This window comes from Rhipicephalus sanguineus, chromosome 4 (genome assembly GCF_013339695.2).
Source record: "Rhipicephalus sanguineus isolate Rsan-2018 chromosome 4, BIME_Rsan_1.4, whole genome shotgun sequence".
In the NCBI taxonomy this organism is placed as follows: domain Eukaryota; kingdom Metazoa; phylum Arthropoda; class Arachnida; order Ixodida; family Ixodidae; genus Rhipicephalus; species Rhipicephalus sanguineus.
The window spans coordinates 198,797,241-198,816,967 of NC_051179.1; the positions used below are offsets into that span (position 1 = coordinate 198,797,241).

The 19,727-nt window shown below is 47.7% G+C and overlaps 1 protein-coding gene across 1 annotated transcript in view; it reads left to right on the forward strand.

Moving 5' to 3' along the window:
- The window catches only part of LOC119391019 (60S ribosomal protein L22), a 33,281-nt gene extending 16,661 nt beyond the window's left edge, over positions 1 to 16,620 (forward strand). Inside the window, exon 4 of the mRNA XM_037658725.2 lies at positions 16,409 to 16,620. Coding sequence (XP_037514653.1) covers positions 16,409 to 16,556 — 148 coding nt within the window. The 3' untranslated portion in view covers positions 16,557 to 16,620. The remainder of the gene's footprint in view (positions 1 to 16,408) is intronic.
- Positions 16,621 to 19,727: the final 3,107 nt, after the last annotated feature.

The window sequence follows — 19,727 nt, forward strand, 5'->3', positions numbered from 1 at the left end:
CATTTGGGACCAATATCCACTTTTTCAAGCGGAGTGTGGTTAATGGGGTTATCAACCTCCACCCTCAGCAGACCACCAACTCCTCCCAATGGCAACACTGAGGCTTTCATGAATTTTAAAAGGAGCTTCCGCACAATACTTTCAAGGTCTCTTCCAAGAAAGGAGATCATGGGTTTGTCGGACTGAAAGTCTTTCAAGAATGGCTGAATAATCCATGCGACACAGAGGGCGAAGTTCAGTTTTGCCAGTGTCAAGGAGTCTCGACAAAAGCTATTCACATTTTCAAAGGATGCACACTTCGGTAAGCTCACCTGCTTGCTTGCTGTGGACTCGTATATTTCTTCCTATCATTCCAAAGAAGCAAAGCTCTCTCAATCACAATTGTGTTTTCCACCCATCGATGGGACACAAACGGCAGAGGAAATCTGTTCTGGTTAGTCACGATTGAAAAATCATCCCTACGTGCAGGCGAGTCATGGAAGAGTGCACTCATGCTTGACACTAGAATGTCGATGCCCCACTTAGAGGCTGCAATGCCTGCTTTGTAGGCAATATGGACAGTATGGAAGCCAAGCGTCCCCAAGTCGACACATTGGACCTGATGGTTTTCCTGAAAATGAGCTTGCATATTCCTGAAAAAGTTTAGGTTCACGTTCGGCCCGTCCATAGAGATCTGAAGCATTTTGCCAAGTGGCAAAGGCTCCAAAGCTTTCAGAAGTACCTCCTGCATATCGTCTGCCATGGAGTGCCCCATGAAAGTGGAGGTGTAGTACCTAGTGACCACCTTGTGTGAGGAGTCCCAATACCACACATGCACGTCCATTCGCTTTTCTTGCAGGAAGTCGTTCATTGACTCGTCAAAAAGCGCGACGTAATATTCGGACTTCTGTCCCACTTCTTGCAAGCACGGCAAGAAAAAGTGGCCAAGTCCATGGCACGCAACATACGCACATTTTTTCTCGCTGCAAGAAAATTATTTGGCCACCTCGCTGTCACGAAACATCCGCTTGAACAAGTCGCCGGTTTGTGCCGACGATCTGTACGAGTAGTGGGAAGTAATAACTGTCATTGTCCACAGAATTTCCGCATCGGCAACCACCTCGTGCGACTTGCAGGCGCTGCTTATGTCGGTCACTTGAGATGGTGCCGACCTAGTGGGCCGCTCACTCGTGCTTGCTGTCAGGTAGGTCTGCATCGAGTTTCCAGCAGCCATTTTCATAATTCCACAGTGCTTTGTACTTTTTGCGGGGCTCTTGAGAGCAGATTCGCCCATAGAAGCGATGTCGAAGATCTTCTTGCACGATGTGCATTTTGCACGGTGGGGGTCAGATGTATCCGGCGCAATGCAACGCTTATAATCATCGTTGCTGTGCCAAGCGCTCTGGAAGTCACATTTCCCAGGCATGACTCCAAATTATGCCACCTGCATGCATGATCATGCGAAATCCAACGCGCGCCGCAACCGACACGTGCAAAACAAAACACCACCGGAGCACGAGCAAGCACTGACAAGCTACACAGCGCACAATGTGGCCAACAGGTGGCTGAGGCTAGTGAGAGTGTGTTGTATTTTTATTTTTTTAAGCTGGTTGCTGAGGGATACCACTAAAACCGAAGCCAAAAGAAAACATTTCAAACACTAGTAAAATCTACTCCAACAAGCGCATTCGTGCAACTTTTCTTTTTTTTCCGGAGAGCTCAAGATGCTGTAGCCTCACTGTGGCCATCAGCTTATGGCTTCTGGCCAACCGAAACCAAACCAAGCCAGATAATAAAAATGTCGCTGCGGGTGCGCGCATGCCTCAATCTTTCCAATCTAATACAGGCGTTTTGACCGTGTCTGACTTCGACTTCGCAACCGCGGTGTCGTGGAACGCGATAAGCAATGAAGTTTGCCCGGCACCACGCTCAACTGCCGTGAATTGCAAGTCGTGCAATCCGACCCTGACAAAATCCCCAGTACTCAAGGGTTTTCAAGGACCGGAACGAAATTCCAGGACTTTCAAAGCCTTGAAAACGAAATTTTCAATTTGAAGGACCTGTGAGCACCCTGTTTGGGCTTGTGCTTCGTACTGAGTTCGGCTCAAGAAGTGACATTTTTCAAGGCAGAGGGTATCAGCTGCTTTCAAAGCCTGTGATTTTATTATGATAGGTGCGACTCGTGCAAGAAGCGTTTCTCATTGAAGGTACCGTAAAAACCGGAATATAGGTCGAACCCCCCACTTCTAACTACTGAAAAACGAAAAAAAAAAGTACATGGAATAGCCCGAAAAGTACCCGTGAGGTAGGCCTAGCTCTCTAGACAGTCGCCGCGCTTCCACTTGGGCCATGTCGGTCGATACGGCGTGACCCCTGCTTCTCACATCTTCGATGAACTTCACTAGCTGCACCTCCAGCTCAGGTGCGCGGCTTGTAGGCTTTCTTCTTGCTCCACAGTCGCACACAGGACTCGTCCACATCGTGCAGTCTTCCCGTTTCGCGATTTCCGAATTCCTCTGCAACAGTGGTGATCTTGAGCTTTTGCTGTGCGGTAAAGGACTGCCGCCAGACGCTACTCATGGTGGCAGAACAGATCGACTTAGGCTTGGCCAACGGTCGAGATGTGGAGAACTAGCGGTATCAGTGAGGTAAAGAGCGCTCACACTCGGCGACAACTTTTCTTGACAGCACCGTGGAAGCAACAGAACTGAAATGCATGCCTGCTACTGCGTCAAAAAGTAGTACTTAAATTTACTGATATCTCATTTGCCTTGCTGAAATAAATGCTGCTTTATTTATTATGGAACTCAAACAGTTGCGGGAAGTTGTAGGCAAGATATAGGTATTGTTCAGTTTGCGAAAATGCCTTCCGTTTCTTTCTATTTCTTAGACAGCACCACCTTTTTGGCAAGCCCTTTTCCAAAGTAAACATGGCGTCCGTGACGTAGGGACATGTGGAGGGTGGTGGAGGGTCACTGTGCTGCCGCACACATCCAAAAAAATATAGTCGAACCTCGCTACAACGAAATTTCCGCCACAACGAACATTTTCCGATTCCCCGTCAGCTGCCCATAGAAAGTAATGCAAAAAAAATTATCTTCATAACGAATGCGTTTGATTCGGTATTTCCGCTTCAACGAACTTTTGGAGAACGAGACTTAGACTGAACTGAAAGTGAACAAACGAGTACTCAAATCAGAAGGCCCTTCCAAAGCTGTGACAGTCATTTTTTGCGGTTCAACGAAGTCTCCGCGAACGAAACTGGAACCGCACTATAGTGTACTAGAATATATTGGGTAGTGAGCTCAGGGAGTCCCCACGAGCGACGCTTGTCACGTTGACCGCACAGGATGGCGCCACCAGAGCATGAGCTGTAAGAAACTGGTGGTATGCGCTGCATCGTAGCTTGGAATCGTCGCTCTGTATTTCGGTGCATGCCCTGTAAATAGTTACCGCTGCCCACCATAATTTTATGGCATACGTAGATGTGGTAGCGGCTAGCAAAATTGCTCAGCATGCAACATAGCGCTCGTGGAAATGCGACTACTTCAGCTGCTTCGATCGCCATGCTGATATGCCCAAATTTAGCCCGGTGGCGTTTCGTCGTGTAAAGCGCGCACTACATTAAACAATCATTACCTTTCGCAGGAAACGTGGAGATTTCCGAGTGGTCAACAGGGAACAGTCGATTTTTTAATCTAGCCCAGTTTGGCCTTGCAGCTTCAGAAATTACAATTTATTGAAGTAAAAGTCACGGCGCTCCTATTTGTTTTATTTTTACGTCGTTCCGTAAGTGATTGTCAAAAACGCGACAGTTTATTTTAAAGCTTCAACTACGTGAATGATTGTTCGAAGATCTGCAATTTTGTCCATTCGTGAAGTCAAGAGTCATAAAATATAAAAAGAAAGTATTAAGTTAAGATACACCATTTGTCTTTTCGAATAAACTACTAACATGTTTCAATGTTCACTAAGGACAAACACCGGTCGATGCGACCTTGTATTGAGGTTCGCATTTGTTGGATGCATTGTGCTGTTGAGCAATTTTTCAACAGATCTTGCTGCCCACAGAAGAAATGAAAGCATTGGGCTGGAAAAAGCTGTCTGTGTGCTCTTAACATGACTAAATAAAAAAGAGCAACTTTTCCGGAGATACCAATAGTTTATTCCAAATTATGCAGATGTTTGCAGTTCTCAAATGTACAGCAATAAATTTTGTTTAGACAGCACTCCTTCAAATTTAGTCACGGGACATAGGCCGGAACTAGAACTACGAGCACTTAATAATTAAGCAAAACTGCTAGCTGGCCTAGTTGGAATGAATTCATTGTCCGTGTGTCTCCTTTCTTCGTCCCCATTTGTTCTCGCGCAAGTACTACTACGAGCACTTACTCAACATTGCATGAAAGTTCTTCCTGCATGCTTTCCGTGACTCATTAAAGCATTTCATATAAAAGTGATGCCTTGTGAGGACATAGAACTTGACAATGCTGGCTGTAAGCACTTCGGAGTGCTCACTGTATCCTACACCATATGAAATCTCAGGTTACCCAACAACATAACATCAACTATACTGTTGCTGCATAGCTTTTCCTGGCTGAAGAAAGTCGTGAACATGTTCTCTAACTTCCTTACTGTTAAGAAAAGCACACGTGATGGATAAATCAACCCTCCTTTGTCACAAATAGCTATGAACTCATCATCTTCAGACATATCACTTGGTCTTCGCAAAAGCAAGTCTTTGCATTGAACACAATAATTACGAGAGATAAATTTGCGCGCTACATACCCATTCATGTAATTAATTAGCCTGTCATCACTCTTTTCTACGACGTAACCACTCTGTTCTGGAGAAATGCGATGCAGTTTCTGTTCTGCTAAAGAAAGGTTACCCGACTCGATGAGTTTGTCAATGTCAGTTTCAGTAGTGTAAGCATCACAAGCATCGAGCAAGGAAATGAGGGCCTCTTTGGTGTCCACTGATATCCCATTTTACACCCAGGAGCGAAGCAATGGCGTTGACGCTTGCAGCCAGGCATTGCATCTCTCCTTTCTCAGTGAAGAAAGTGAAGGCACGGAGCACAACACAGCGATCCAAACAACACCAGTAACACTGCAAGAGCAGCCAAAGCAAGCTGCTGCTACTGTACCGCGAGTGCCAGGCATACAGCCCACGCTACCGCAGCGCCACCACATACATCCGGGACCTGTCAACAGTCGTCGCTTCACGCGATCGCATGGAACACGCCCTCTCCTGACCCCACTACCCAGTATATTCTAGTACACTATAAACGCACTAAAGCTGCCTGGTCGCCATATTGGAAGACAAATCCAAAGTACAGATTTGAGCCACTGCAATCCATAGCCACACGTGGTCGTCACGCGGCTGCGCGAGATGGCACAAGATCGCACGGGATTACCTCAATTGCTGCCGTTTTCTCTGGTTCGAGTGACCAAGTTCTAGCACGCTCTACTGTGGTTCTCTGTGGTGTGTGTTCCGTGGAAATGGCTACGCCATTGAGGAAGCGTAAATTTCTCTCAAGGAGAAGGCACGGGTGATTGCCGAGGCAGAAAGTGGAAAGAAAAAATGGAACATCGCCCATGATTTCACCGAGCTCACCGTCCACGGTGCTGAAGAACAAAGACTCCATCCAGAAGGCACTCGCTTCGGGTACATCTGCACAACACAAGAAAGTGACACTGCCCAAACATGAGGAGCTTGACAAGGTCGTCTACATTTGGTTCGTGGGCGCGCGGACAAAGAATGTCCCCCTGAGCGGAGCAATTGTACAGCATAAGGCCCCGAATTACGCGTGCTTGCTCGGCGTCGATGATTTTAAAGCCAGGACGTGGTGGCTTAGCCGCTTTAAAGCCCTACACGGCATTGTTGGCAAGGTGCTCTCTGGCGAGTCGGCGGACGCAGATGGCGAAGCTGCATCGGCCCGGATGTCCGATAATGCCGCGAGCATCCTTGGAACAATACGGTCCATCGGACATTTATAACGCTCACGAGACTGGTTTATTTTATGAGATGCTGCCTTCAAAGACGCTTGATTTAAAAAGACAACGTTGCCACGGAGGCAAACACAGCAAAAAGAGGGTTATTGTGCTGCTGTGCGCCAACATGGAAGGCTCCGATAAGCGCCCGCTCCTTGTAATTGGCAAAAGTGCCAAGCCGCTATGTTTCAAAGGAAACCGAGGTCTTCCAGTTAAGTATGTCGCCAACAAAAAAGCATGAATAACACGCACAATTTTCACCGGCTGGGTTGCCGCCTTGAACCGCAACATGAAGAGGCAAGGCCGCAAGGTGTGTTTGCTGTTAGACAACTGCTCTCCTAAGGGTGTATCCACACGACGGACCGAATCGGTCTTTTTGTGCCATCCGCGGACGGAAAATGCCAAGCTCTTTTTCGCATTCGCATTTAGCCAAGGGTGCCATTATAGGTCTGCCAACAAGCGCTGCTTTTCTTTTTCTCGTATGGTTTCGTAAATTTAGCCGATGAAGATTTATTTTATTATTGCCACATATCTATCTATTGAAGACCTTGCAGGCGTTTTCCAACACACAACGTAATGACGGCTCTAAAAGCGAGGCTCTCCAAGTTTGCGCGTAGACAACTGCTGAGCAGTCTCGGATGCAACAAATAGGAGCAATGTTTCGAGTAGAAATGCACAGACGTGCAACACTTGCCCGAAGCAAGGTACCGTAGCGTGACCCGTAGCCTTGTTTCCGCTGATATGGCTCGCCGCATCACGGGGTCCTGTCGTTCTATGCGAGGTCCCACGAGCGACAGCAACTGAACAAACTGCTCTCTTGACACTCGCAGCAGCCTCCTGTATTATTCGGTGTCGCTAACCAAAAGCTCACCGTACAGACGTGTTGTATACCCAGATGCTTGTTAGCGATGTAGTCCTTTTGCCAACAAGATCTTTTTGCAGGAAAGAAGAGCGCTTCACCGTCTAATTCTGATAATGCAACAGCGATTGCAGCTAATCGTCGATTTCTTTTGAACTCCATCTTCAACTTTAAAAAAACTCTGCTCCACAGACGGAAACATAAAAACCTTCAATACTTTTGCTAGCGATTAATGTGTCTTCGACTTTCAGACTGCTCGCGCCATCTAGAGAAAAAGTCACAGTTTCGCCGCAAGGGCGAAGCAATGAATGCGATAGCAAGAAAAGCGGCCCGTGATGGACGCGCTGCGACTACCGTGCGTCCATCACTACCCGGCAGCTACCAGACAGTTTTAATTTCACGTACGTAGGGACTTCTCATACGCAAACGTGAAAAGTACACGTACGTTACGTGCACGACATCTGAAACGCTTTTAGCTACACGCACGCGACGCGCGGTGAGAGCTACCACGTAACTCGATCTGCTGAGAATCATGAACACTGCGGTAGTTTGTTCGAGCGCCCGCGCGAGCAGACAGCGGAAGGGCAAGGTTCTCGCTGCGCAAATATAAGAAGAAGCGAAAGAGCTGGCCGACGCCTTTAAGTGCACCCGTGCGCTCCTAGCGCCATCTCGCTGGTAATAAAGAAACGCTTATAAGCGCCTCCGTCTCGGAGGACTGCAAACTGTAAAGGGTGTGTATATAACGCTCGCCGTCAGCTGCCAGAGGGACGTACGCTTTGTGGAGTAGTGCTTAGCGCACCGCGCTGCGAATTCAGAGGTCACTGGTTCGATTCCGCGCTTCGGAAGCATTTTTCTGATTTATTTTTCTTTGGGATATTGATGTATATATACATACTTATACATATACGCAGCATGACGACGGCGACGGCAAAAATCAGCCGAGACTGTCCATATAATTGCTATCGCAATAAAAGGAACAAGCAAGCATTCGCACATTATTATGACCTCTGAGATTTGGTAGCTATCTCAGATCACCGAGCTCATGTTCTGCCAATAGAGGTACTCGCTAAGCCTACAGCTCTCAGAAAACGAGTACGGCGCTTGGAAACAGTACCAAATTGTCATGAATACGTTGCCGGCGAAGCTTGGTGACACAAACCTAAAGCCGACACAATCGTCAGTTTGGGACTAAATGCCCACGCAATGCGCGACGAAGAGCTTAAAGATTCGAAGCGGGCAGCTCTCGCTTCAGACAGTGCCGTCATGTCTTTTTGCTGCGGCGCATCCGTCTGCTCGCTTCGTCCGTCGTCTGGATGTGCTTTCCAGCCGGACGGGCGGCCGAACGATCGTCCGTGGACGAGATTTCCACGGAGAAGTCCGTCGTGTGGATACACGCTAACCAACGCAGAGGTGAACTACTTCCCTCCAAATTGCGCATCGCTAATCCAGCCATTGGACCAAGGTGTTATCGTAAGCCTGAAACGCGCATACCGCAGCAGATCAATGCTGCGCATTCTGCTCAACATCGAAACTGGCCGGGAGATGAGGGTCGACCTATATATGGCACTTCAAATATACTGCAGAAGGACGTGTTGTTGGGCGAGTTGGTTCTTGCTGAGTGACATAATGCAGCGCTAAAAAACACACACCACAAAGTAAGGAACAAAAACCGACGGGACAGGCGCTACTTACAACTTTAATGAAGACTACAAGATTGTGGCACATCTATAAGCATCCCAATGCGCAAACGCAACATCACAAACCATAGGGGGCGTATCATATCAAAGATTTGAAAAAGTTATGTTCCGCATTGTACAGAAAGACAGACGTCTGACTGACGCAATAATCATTATTCTCTTTGATATAGAAAGCTTCGAGAAGCAATCCATGGTGACTGACTTCTGGAAATAAAACTTCCAGTAAACGTAAGCTTGCCACGCTTGCTGACTTTGTCATAAATATGCAGCGAAATTGTGATAATATCAACCACTTCATTGCAGCGGCGCATGTGCCGTAAAATGAGCGTTTCGCGATCGGCCGGGCACACGCGTTGGGGGGTTAGGTGTCGGTCGCAATGTATGAAAAGTGTGCAACAGCGGCGTGAAATGCATTCTCCGGTGAAGTTGACACTTTGTTGACCACCCCCGGCGCGTCTCAAGCTTTGCCCCTACGCCATCGCGGAGATTTGCTGGACAATGCTACCAGTTTCGTTCGCGGCTTTGTCGTTTGGCGTATACATCGTAATTTCGCGTCAACAAAGTTCCGCCACAACGAAATTTTTCACGTGTCCCGTGAATTTCGTTGTAGCGGGACTCTACTGTACTTGTAATGTAATGTGACAGTGAGGTTTACACTGAACAATCGAATTCTCTCCCCAAATGTTTCGCTAAACGCTTCAACGACGCAAGCAAACGAAACCGAAATCGGTTGCAAACTTCCGTACTATTTGCAGAGCAACACGAATTTGCGGGAACTGCCTCCATAGCCTTCGCTACACTGTTAAGGGGCTTCACGACACAACACGCATTGCTGTGCAGCAGCACTATAGGAAAAACCCCGCGTATTATCCGCACCTCCACTTTGCCACTGAAATTGTCGGGTTTTTGGAGCGGGTTATACGCGCGAAAATACGGTAAGTTCCACATGGCAGAAAGCCAGAAGATGGGCTCAAGCATTATCTTCGTAAAACGTCACGACCGTCTTGACAGCATTAATTTGGATGCACTTTGAGGTCACCGGTAGCAATCACGGCGCGAGCGCAGCTCTCCCGGTTATACTGTGCAACCTTCGTTTCCACCTCTAAATACGCTGCAGTCTGGCATCGAAACAGTTTTCTTCTGATCGCTGCATGTCGTTATGTGATCCTTCAGTGTCCGTCAGTAGTAGCAAATGCTTCTGTGGTGCACTCGATCCGCCCACTGATCATAGCCTTGTGTGCCGCTGTAACCAGAGCTGCCGGCATCGCAGAAAGCAGCAGAGAAGCAGTATCTGGCGAAATTGGAAGAGCGAGAACACCCGTGCAAAGATAAACTTTCAGTTATTGTTTGTGACTCACAAATTGTAGAGCGAGTGCAGGAGGAACCGAGAGCTACAACATTTGGTTAGGAACTGTGATTCCACCTGCAAGAACCAGACGGTTGAGTTGCGCTCCCAGTATTGTGGCAGGCGTAGGGGTACCGCAGAGACTTCCAGTTCACGTGCGCTAGCATCCCAATGCACCTTTCACACACTTCAGACCAGCTTTATTCATGCCTTTGCGAACCTTATCACTGTTTTCTTGAACGCTACGGTGAACTGTCGTCGGCCACCGGTCGAGAAGAAAAAAAGCACCTCGGAGCCCAAATAGATTCTTAAGACAACAAAAGCGCAAAATGAGACCACCCACGGCACAAGGCTAATAGTAAACAAAGCGACGCCGATGACTGCGATGGCGATGGAGGCGGCTGACATCAGTTCCCCATAGTGGCCAGACTTGTAAAGTTTTTCTGCCAATGACCGCTATATAAGACGGGGTTGACTATTTAGGGCCGTTTATTGAAAAAAAAATTGACATATATTCCTGTTTTTTACAGTACTACTGCATGCATGCCCCGCCTCCCTCTTCAAAAAAAAAAAAAGGTTGCTGCCATGTCCTGAGTGCACTGCTTGTGCTCATTAGGCTGTGTGTTCTGGTGCTACTGTCGCTTAACAAAAGCTGTCAAGTGACATGCACATTGTGGTTCACTTTCAGGTTCTTTGTTGTGCATAGAGTGTTGCTCCAGTCACTGTGGTTTTCGTGATGATGCCGCTGCATGTGGTCACCTATGTGCACGTTTGCCGTGGGAGTGTTTGTACCGTTGCGCCCCATACTGTGCACGGATGAGGCGGGTACCTCGCATAATCGTGGCAACAACTGGCTTCCTGCATGCAACGCGTCTCCGCGATGCCCTAGCTGTTTGACGCAAGAAGGCGGCAGCAGACCGATGCGAGGCGTGTTTGTGTTGTCCCCTAATAAAAGCGTGCAGTACACTTACAACGGCAGTACACTTGCTGTACCGTATGTGCGTGATTGACAAGATAGTTAGCGCCACGAGGTTTCTTGGTGCCCACGCCTGGTGGGGCACTCTTGAAGGCGGTCTCACACGAGATGGCAGCGAATGGCGCTGCAGCGTGCTTTTGTTGTCACCTTCTAAAAGCGTGCAGTCCACTTGACGCTACACCAACCGCGCAGCCAGGCGAATAGCTGAAGGCGCCTATTGTGATGTTCTCCTGACAATGGATAACACTGACCAACAGGAATCTCTGGGGAAGCCCGAGAAGCGAAATAAGCAGACCTACAGAAAGCTAAAGCAGTAATCTGCAAAATCATAATACAGCTACACCTGGATATGACGAAATTGACAAATTCTTGAAAAAGTTCGTTACGCACCAATTGAACAAAAGGGGAACTGGAGGCAGAGCTCAGCCAAAACATTTATTTAGCAGCAAAAAAACTGCATTATTTTTCTCTATTGCTTGTTCGTGAGGGATGCAATGCTGAACATTTGTAGGACATCACTACAACGCTGCTCCGTCGTCGTCTAGCTGTGGCCTCCGCGATTAGCTCCGGCGATGCGCCGTCGCGTTGCCAGAGCTAATCGCGGAGGCCACAGTCTCATGAATCCATTGCACAGCGCAATATGGCAAAGCGCATGACAAGTCGTTCTCTGAAAATCCGTCGTCACTGTGGTCACGGTCAGTTTCCAACAGCGCTTAATCTCTCGTCGGTAGTGACAACACACCTGTTCGCATTTAAAAAAAAACCACAATGCTGCACATCGTCAAGGGCTACTCTATGTGCACACAGTGAAACGTTGCAAAAGTATTGAAAGGTGGGCTAGTTGGTAATTCATACTTCTTCGGCTTACTGGGAGCGCGGTACACACAACAGACGAAGGAAGAACCACAAAACACGAGCGCTCGTGTTTTGTGGTTCTTCCTTCGTCTGTTGTGTGTACCGCGCTCCCAGTAAGCCGAAGACGCAGTGAAACCCCACACAGCGTTGAAAACGAAGAGCGAACTGACGCGCACTCAGAAGCGTATCGACATGGAGCAAGGATCTTTTTTTGTGGCGTCACCTGGTGTCGCGTTAATGAAGTGCGGTTCAGAGACTACTGCAACAACAAAATTTGAAGCCGGACACAAAAAGATGGACACAACGTCTCGGTTGGTAGGTTTGCAAAATTTTAACGCTTCGGTAGTGGAGGGCTGCGGTTTTTTTAACCTGCCTGAAAGCGGCCTTTCTCATGTCACTGTTGCCATGCCCAACGTTGCCCGCCTTTACTGCGTGGCGGTGTGCACCATTCGGGCATCCGGCAACATCACATGCGTGCGACATTTTGTGGAACTTTCTGTCAGAGCGACTTTAACGAGCGTGCAAAACACGCGCGGCAGTACGCGATAACGAAACTACCACTGAGACTCGACCGCGTGAGCGAAGCAGGGCGCCGGGCGAAGCGCAGTTCGGCGAAAACGAAACTTTTGAACCACGCACGCCGTTTCGCATGGCAATGCCAAAGAGGTTCTTTTTTCCCTGAATCAAACAGAAACGAACAAGCAGCATTTTGTTACGTCTCTTGATGCACTGAAGGTTATTTTATTTATTGCAGCTAGTTTGATTACTCGTGATTAATTGTAGTCGGACTCTCTCACGTCATCGGGATCGCTTTTAAAATGTCCCACTCGTGGCGCTCATCGTGTGATACATTTAGCTTAATTTCTCGGTAAGTAGGGCACTGCTATTGAAAATATTGCCATTTTTGACGTCATACATTGAGCTTTCACTCTGACATCAATTGTTATTTGCCTTTAGTGCCCCTTCAAGCCATAGTGGCTCTTCTTAAAGGGATACTGAACAAAATTTTGAAAAATCTACGAAAACACTTTCATTCGACTCGGACGACACGACTGTTCCTATAAACTGCGTTTATTTCACGTAATTTCGAGCAGTTGGCCGTATTTTTAGTGGATTGTGAGAGTGCGGCGGCTGCACGTCAGTGCGCTTGTCGACGGCCGTGACGTCAAATGTTCCAGCAAGAGGGGGCAACCAGCACGCTCTCTCCTGCCCTGCCACTTCCCTTTCTCCACCTCTCAAGAACTGAGGGTGGCTCGGGGAGGCTGTTGTGGCGCTGAGCCTTGTCCTTTCCCCACATGGGAGACAAAATAACGCTTCTTCCTCAAAATCCACTACAACTACCAAGCGTGTCGCGAGCGCGCAAAGATGCAAGGTGCGAGTGACAGTAGTTCCACGAGCGGTGATTGCGACCCCGAGTTCGACAGGCCTCCAAAACGGATGCACCAAATACAACCATGTGTGTGACCCTTCTGCTTCGTCAAGTGACAGCGAGGACGACGAGCCAGATGAGCCGCCCTAGCCCAACGTGGGTCGGCAGCCGGGACCAGCAATTTATAGTCGCTCACAGTAACTATCCTCAAAGTGTTCAGAGCACAAAAAGTCACGCTTTGAAGGCACCCATGTTGGCTGCGATGGCCGCGCAGCGCAATCCATATTCTTCGAAGCTTCGGCTCTGTCGGAAAAGTATGACAGGGCTTGTCGCTCCCGACGCTGCTTCTCGCACACCCTAGCGCAGAACAGCATTGAGGCATTCTGCATTGTGTCAAGTGCTTCACCGTTCACATTACTTAGCAGCACACAACACAAACGGCAAATTCGTGGACGCAGGCGCAAGCTCCGCTTGCGAAAACAAATATACTGCCTATTGAGCACGCGCACGAAGAACACCTTCCCGACCGTAAAAACACGTTTTGAGAGAGACGCGCGGCAGCGGGTGGCGGCTTGCAATGTCGATTGGTAAGCGATTTTGCAGCGAGCGCGGTTGGCGAGTCAGTATCCGCCGGGTTCCTCTCTAGTTCGCGGCGCGGCCGCTAGATGTGCCAATTTGCGATAAATGCATTAAATTTGTTATTTTCTGCTAGTCTCTGGCTGAAATGAAGGTTGTTTCAACAAATTTCAGCACCCCATCTTTCAATTGGGCGATTTATCTCGGCGGCGAAAATTTGGTTCAGTATCCTTTCTTTAAAGGCCAACTCCGGCGATTTTTCGAAGTCCATGGATCTCAATAAAATTCGCTGGGTACGTTCCTTTTCACGTTCCCGTTGTATATGCCAAATTACAAGCTGGAGACATACGCAGATTCATTGCAAATGAATTTTATTGATTGCCCCGACTCTCCCCACCTCGCTTACCAAAATTATTGGCAACATTGGGTGCGTGACGTCATTTTTGTTAAGCGGAAGTGACGGAACCGAGGGGCCCCAAGAGCGTCTGCTATCCGCAAGGCAACAATTGCGAGTGTTTGGCGAGCGCTTCGTTGGCTGGTCGTGTGAATTTCAATTCCTTGTGGTAATGCGTGCGATGGGTGGCAAGTGGTGTCGCGTTGTGGGCTGCACACGATTCCCCGTTCGCAGTCACGAAACACTCGCACCTAACGACTACCCTGCGTCACTATATTAGAGTGTTTTAGCTAGCAATGCCGGTTTACCGCACGGAAAGTACGGTAATACCGTACCGGCTAAAGAATGCACATGCATAAACACCACGGAAACACTTCCCGAAGCATATACAGGGTGCACCGTGACCGGGCCTATATCGGCATACGGTGAGCTTCGCATCGTGTGAAACAACGTAACCTAATGGTGCGAAAGGTGGCTCATACTTGGCTTATATTAAATTCCTTCGGCCGTACCAACGCGATGTTGAACACCACTATTGCCAAACTTATGCACTCTTCCCATAGCAATATTAAGAAGCTTTAGTTAGTCCGCGAACTTCTCAGCGATAGCATTTTACCCGATCACGGCCCCACAAACTTGAGCTCCCTGGACAGGTGGTGCCATCTGGCGGTGGAATGTGCAACCAGGCAAGCAAAGAGCTAAACAGGTGTGTTCCACTTCATCGAAGATGAATGACCATTACAGTTGGCCTCCAAATGCGTCTGAATCGCAGCTGTCATTTTCCGACAGCTTAGCTTGTGCACGTGACGCGGTCAGTCACACAAGATTTCCGACGGAGTCACCTTTCAAATAAACGTCTGCTCTTCGCCGCTTTCGCAGCTTTCATACTACGCGCTGGCGGGACCGGCATGCCTTGCATGATTTCCGGTTTTGTAACCACTTATACGTCACGCGAAGACGGTATGCTCGGTTGGGTTTCGGTTTCGGTGTTGCGCCTTTTTTGCTTATTTAAAATTATTCTCCAATTTGCCGAGTGTTTCTGCTATCGGACCCGTGACAGGAGCGTCTCAGGAATATAAAAGCACCATTACTTTGACATGGCCAAAAAATCGCCTGAGTTGGCCTTTAAGCCTATGCGTTAGTGCGTACCAGAATAATATAGCATTGGGTGTAACATTACTTTCATTGTGAAGTTGTACCGTGCTTCGATACGAAGTTTGTTGTATGAGAAAACATAAAATAGAAACACTGAAGAACATTACCTAGTTATTACAGGAAGTCCTAGCAGCTGGTGACATCCTGAACTTTTGATGCCTGTTAGGAAGTTAGTGAACAACGTAGAACATCTCTAGTGCAACAAAGTTTTCCATAGTGTTTCGAAAGCATTGTTATGGCACAAAATTCCTACGTGAGATGCTACTCCGCATTCTTAAAACACCATTAACAGGGAAAAGTCTTTGGGAAGTAATGAATGGGCTGGCATTTCCATGCCAGCCCATTGTAAAGGTTTCGGGTCTTTGAGCCTTTCCACCATGATTATCTGCAAAGTCAAATAAAGGATGCTCTTTCTTTATTTGCATGTACACTCTACGAAAAGATCCAGTAAATAAAGAACATCGTTTTCTGCCACAACAGTAATGATCTTGCTTGGTTGCATTGGCTTTCACGCAAGATAGATGACAATTGTTGTGCGACGCTCGTTTTATTCGCGCTGTTTTCAGGGTGTATTTCACTGATGTTGAGCACTATGCTCTATACCTGCCACGAAATGGCAAACTTGCTGCTCCTTGGCAGATTTCATCAGCGCTCTTCATGCATATCTCTTCCATCCTTTTAATAGTGCTTGATTTGTTTGTTGATGGTATAAAACAGCTGCATCTTATCGGTACTTACCTACGGAGCAGAAACCTGGAGACTTACAAAGATGGTTCAACTTAAATTGAGGACGACGGAGCGAGCGATGGAAAAGAAAATGATAGGTATAACCTTAAGAGACAGGAAGAGAGCAGAGTGGGTCAGGGAACAAACGGGGATTAAGGATATGATAGTCGAAATCAAGAAGAAATGGATATGGGCCAGGCACGTAGCACGTCGGCAGGATAACCGGTGGTCATTAAGGGTAACTGACTGGATTCCAAGAGATGGCAAACGCGTGAGGGGGAGACAGAAAATTGGGTGGGTAGATGAGATTAAGAAGTTTGTAGGTATAACGTGGCAGCAGAAAGCACAGGACCGGGTTGATTGGCGGAACATGGGAGAGGCCTTTGCCCTGCAGTGGTCGTAGACAGGCTGATGATGATGATTTGTTTTTGTTTGCTGCATTACTGTTGTAAAGGCTGAGCCAAGTGCAACCTTGTGCAGGTACCTGAAGTACCTCACCAAGAAGTACCTGAAGAAGAACAACCTTCGGGACTGGCTCAGAGTGGTGGCCACCACAAAGGATGCCTTTGAGCTGCGGTACTTCCAGATCAACAATGAGGAAGAGGAAGATGATGAGGACAACGACTGAGTTAAGACTAATAAAGAGGTGTCCTTACCATCTGGGGCCCACCAGGCAGGCACGGTGTTTTCTCCACTTTGCTGTGGTCAGGATTGCTCTCTACACCCCCGTCAAAAAAATATATATGTGCGACATTGTTTTGTCTTATGTTCCTCTCACACAGACAGCTTTGTTGTGCTTAACCATTGTTTACAGTGTTAACCGCAGTTAACGCTCATGCAGTTTGCCAATGCTAAAAGGGCTCCGTTGGCTCGATTGAGCAGCCGACGAAATGTGCTGATAGCTAGGAATGGGCGAATAGTGATTTTGGTCAAGTAATTTTGAATCAAATAGTTCGAATAGTATTTACCGCATATTATTAAGATCAATCAGCATTTTTGTCATGACCCTTGCATGATATTTTTAAGGATTGGAACTATGTAGGAGTGAATGTCCCTTTTTTGGTTAGAAATGAAGCAGCCTTGAATAATATTGAAATTTGAATAGGGTGCAAGTTGTAAGTGGGGCACTACATTACAATTTAAAAATTGCTATGCTTAATGCATATAAGCCCATATAACATGCTTTTAAACTTTAAAAAAATATGTACATTTAACCTTGAAGTGTGGCTTCGCAGCAGTGCAGATTTCCCCTGGATGGGTTGTTTCACGGCACAGCAACCAGACGCTGCAGTGAAACCACCTTTACAGGGGGCTATATGTGGTCAAATGTATACATATGCGCGCTGCAGTGAAACCACCTTTACAGGGGGCTATATGTGGTCAAATGTATACATATGCGCGCTGCAGCGAAACCATATCACGGGGTGCAGTGGTACAGTATACATATATTCATTCATCTCAAATAATCTGAATTCGTATCAAAGCGACTTCGAATACTGTAATATTTGTTGGAATATACGAAACGGCCGAATATTCGCTCATCCGTACTGATAGCTCTTATTAGAAGCTGCAGCACTTTCTTCTGACGAACATTCCATTTGGCCACACCCATGGCAAGCGTTGTGGTACAAGGCAATGCTTCCACACCGCCTTCTACGTATTCAGTGTTTGCAGTTCTATGAGAGAGCTAGACACAGACAATGCTAAAGGCGTTTCCCTTGAAGAAACTTGTAGGTAGCGATTGGGCTGCACCCTCTCGAGCACCGAACTGTAGCCCATATCCTTGTGTTGGCCGTTGCACAGCAAACCTCCCTTCCCGACAATTTTGCTTGACTTATTGTTTGCCGACTGGAGTTGCATTCCGTGGAATTGCTCATTTAATGAGAGTTGCACTGTTTCAAGGCTGGTGCACTCGCAGCATGTCTGTCATCTCAGTTTGTGGGGTTAAGCCGTGCTTGCTCAGCTCAGTTTGCCATAGCCATGGTTAGGACTGCGGTTACGTCTGCCGTGTAGCTCCCTGTAACTGTGGTTAGCCTTAACCACATTTAAGGGGAGATGCACTTGAAACATGCAAGTTTTTTCCAAAATTACTTATTTTTTGTTTTTACTTGTTTTTGTCAAGTTTAGTTCCTCTACTTTCATGACACCAAAATAAACGTTGTATTTAAGCTCATAGTAGGTTAAAATCACTATTAAAGAGCACAAGGTGGCTATTAAAAACTAAACAGAGCTCATTGTCTAGAGTGCCCTGGAAAATGTCACCTGGCTGCTTGCCATTGCATTTTGAATGAGCAGTTCACCAAAGCCACATGCTCAAAATAACCATGATTCGCAAGCTCTCATGATGGAAGAAATACTTTTAAAAAGCATATCTTTGCCACATGGATTAGCATTCATTTCTACCTTTAAAGGGGCCCTGCAACACTTTTTGAGCAGGGTCAAAAAGCGCTGCCAGTCGGTAGTCGAGGCTTCCGAGAACACGTGAGCCAAATATAATAGCGAAGTGAGCGGCCTGGAATTTACAATAAATTCTCAAAGTCAGCTGAAAATCGCTCCCTCTTCTCTCGACAAATGATGTATTAGTCCGCAATATATGACGCGATTGTCGGTAGTTCCACCATTGGCTGATGTTATAATCACGATAACACCCTCATTATTACCTTCGTTGTTAATTTTGAGTTCAATAAGTAGATAATAAGTATGTTTATATCGTGTTATGCCGTTCAAACACCAAACAAACATTAATATTAGCACTTCCGGTCTCACCGACAGCTCGTCTGCTCGTAGTTGCGTGGTTGCGTTTTCTTCACCATGCGCAGTGCCGAAATCGTGAATATTTCTGTGCTTTTGACCATCGCCGGTTGCCATTGAGAGTGGCAGCCGTTCGAGTGTTGCCTCGTCAGCTGGAAACTGCATCGTCGGCACGTTCTCACGACCGACCGAGGCAGCGGTGCAGCATTTCTCCGATAACAATCTGGCGCCGGCTAGTTTAGGATACCTGTGTTCGCTGTATGGCCGCTTTCTGTTCAGTATGTTATCGAGCCGTACCTCGGCGTATCCTCCCCGTAGTATCACGTTCCTGAGAAACCGCGACACAGCAACCAAGCAGACTCGCATTTTCACGGTAGCTGCAGACAGCCGGGGGATGGGTCCGCGCCGGCCCGATGCTTCAAGATCCTTTCTTCTAGTCTTTAGTTCTTCGTTGTCAGCCCGCATTCGAAAAACAAACAGCATGTAGCGAGAGGGAGACGTGAAGGCGGCCGACGTGGCCGTGCCAAAGTCTCGCCACTTTATTCGAAGGCCCTGCTGTACAAGCAGAGCGGCAGCGGCTTCCAGGAGTGTGAGCTCGTTCTAAACTGCTCGCGCCTCGAGTGCTAGGCATGAGCTGCGCGAGAGATGCGACGCGGTGGTTGGAAAATGACGATGATGAATGGCGATGATGATGACGCTACAGATTACTCCCCCCCGCAGAAATGAAGCCGAAATGAAAAAAAAACGATGGGGGCGTATATACCAGAATTTTGCTATCGCGAGAGAAGAGGGTCCGTGAGAAGTCCAGGTCGTGAACGTGCAAGGACCTTCGGGAACCGGTAAGTCTCTGGCGGGCGGCTCTGGGAGAAGCGCAGCGGACGAAGAACAGGGCGAAAGTACGCTGTGGTCGTACCCAGGTATGTCCCACGGCGACTTGATGGGACCTTTCGGTAGCGCACCGGTTGTCGCGAGTGAGCGCGGCTGAGAGAGGTGCCCGCAGATGCAGTTGAGGGCGGGTGCAGATGTCGTTGCAGTCGTCGGCACAGCG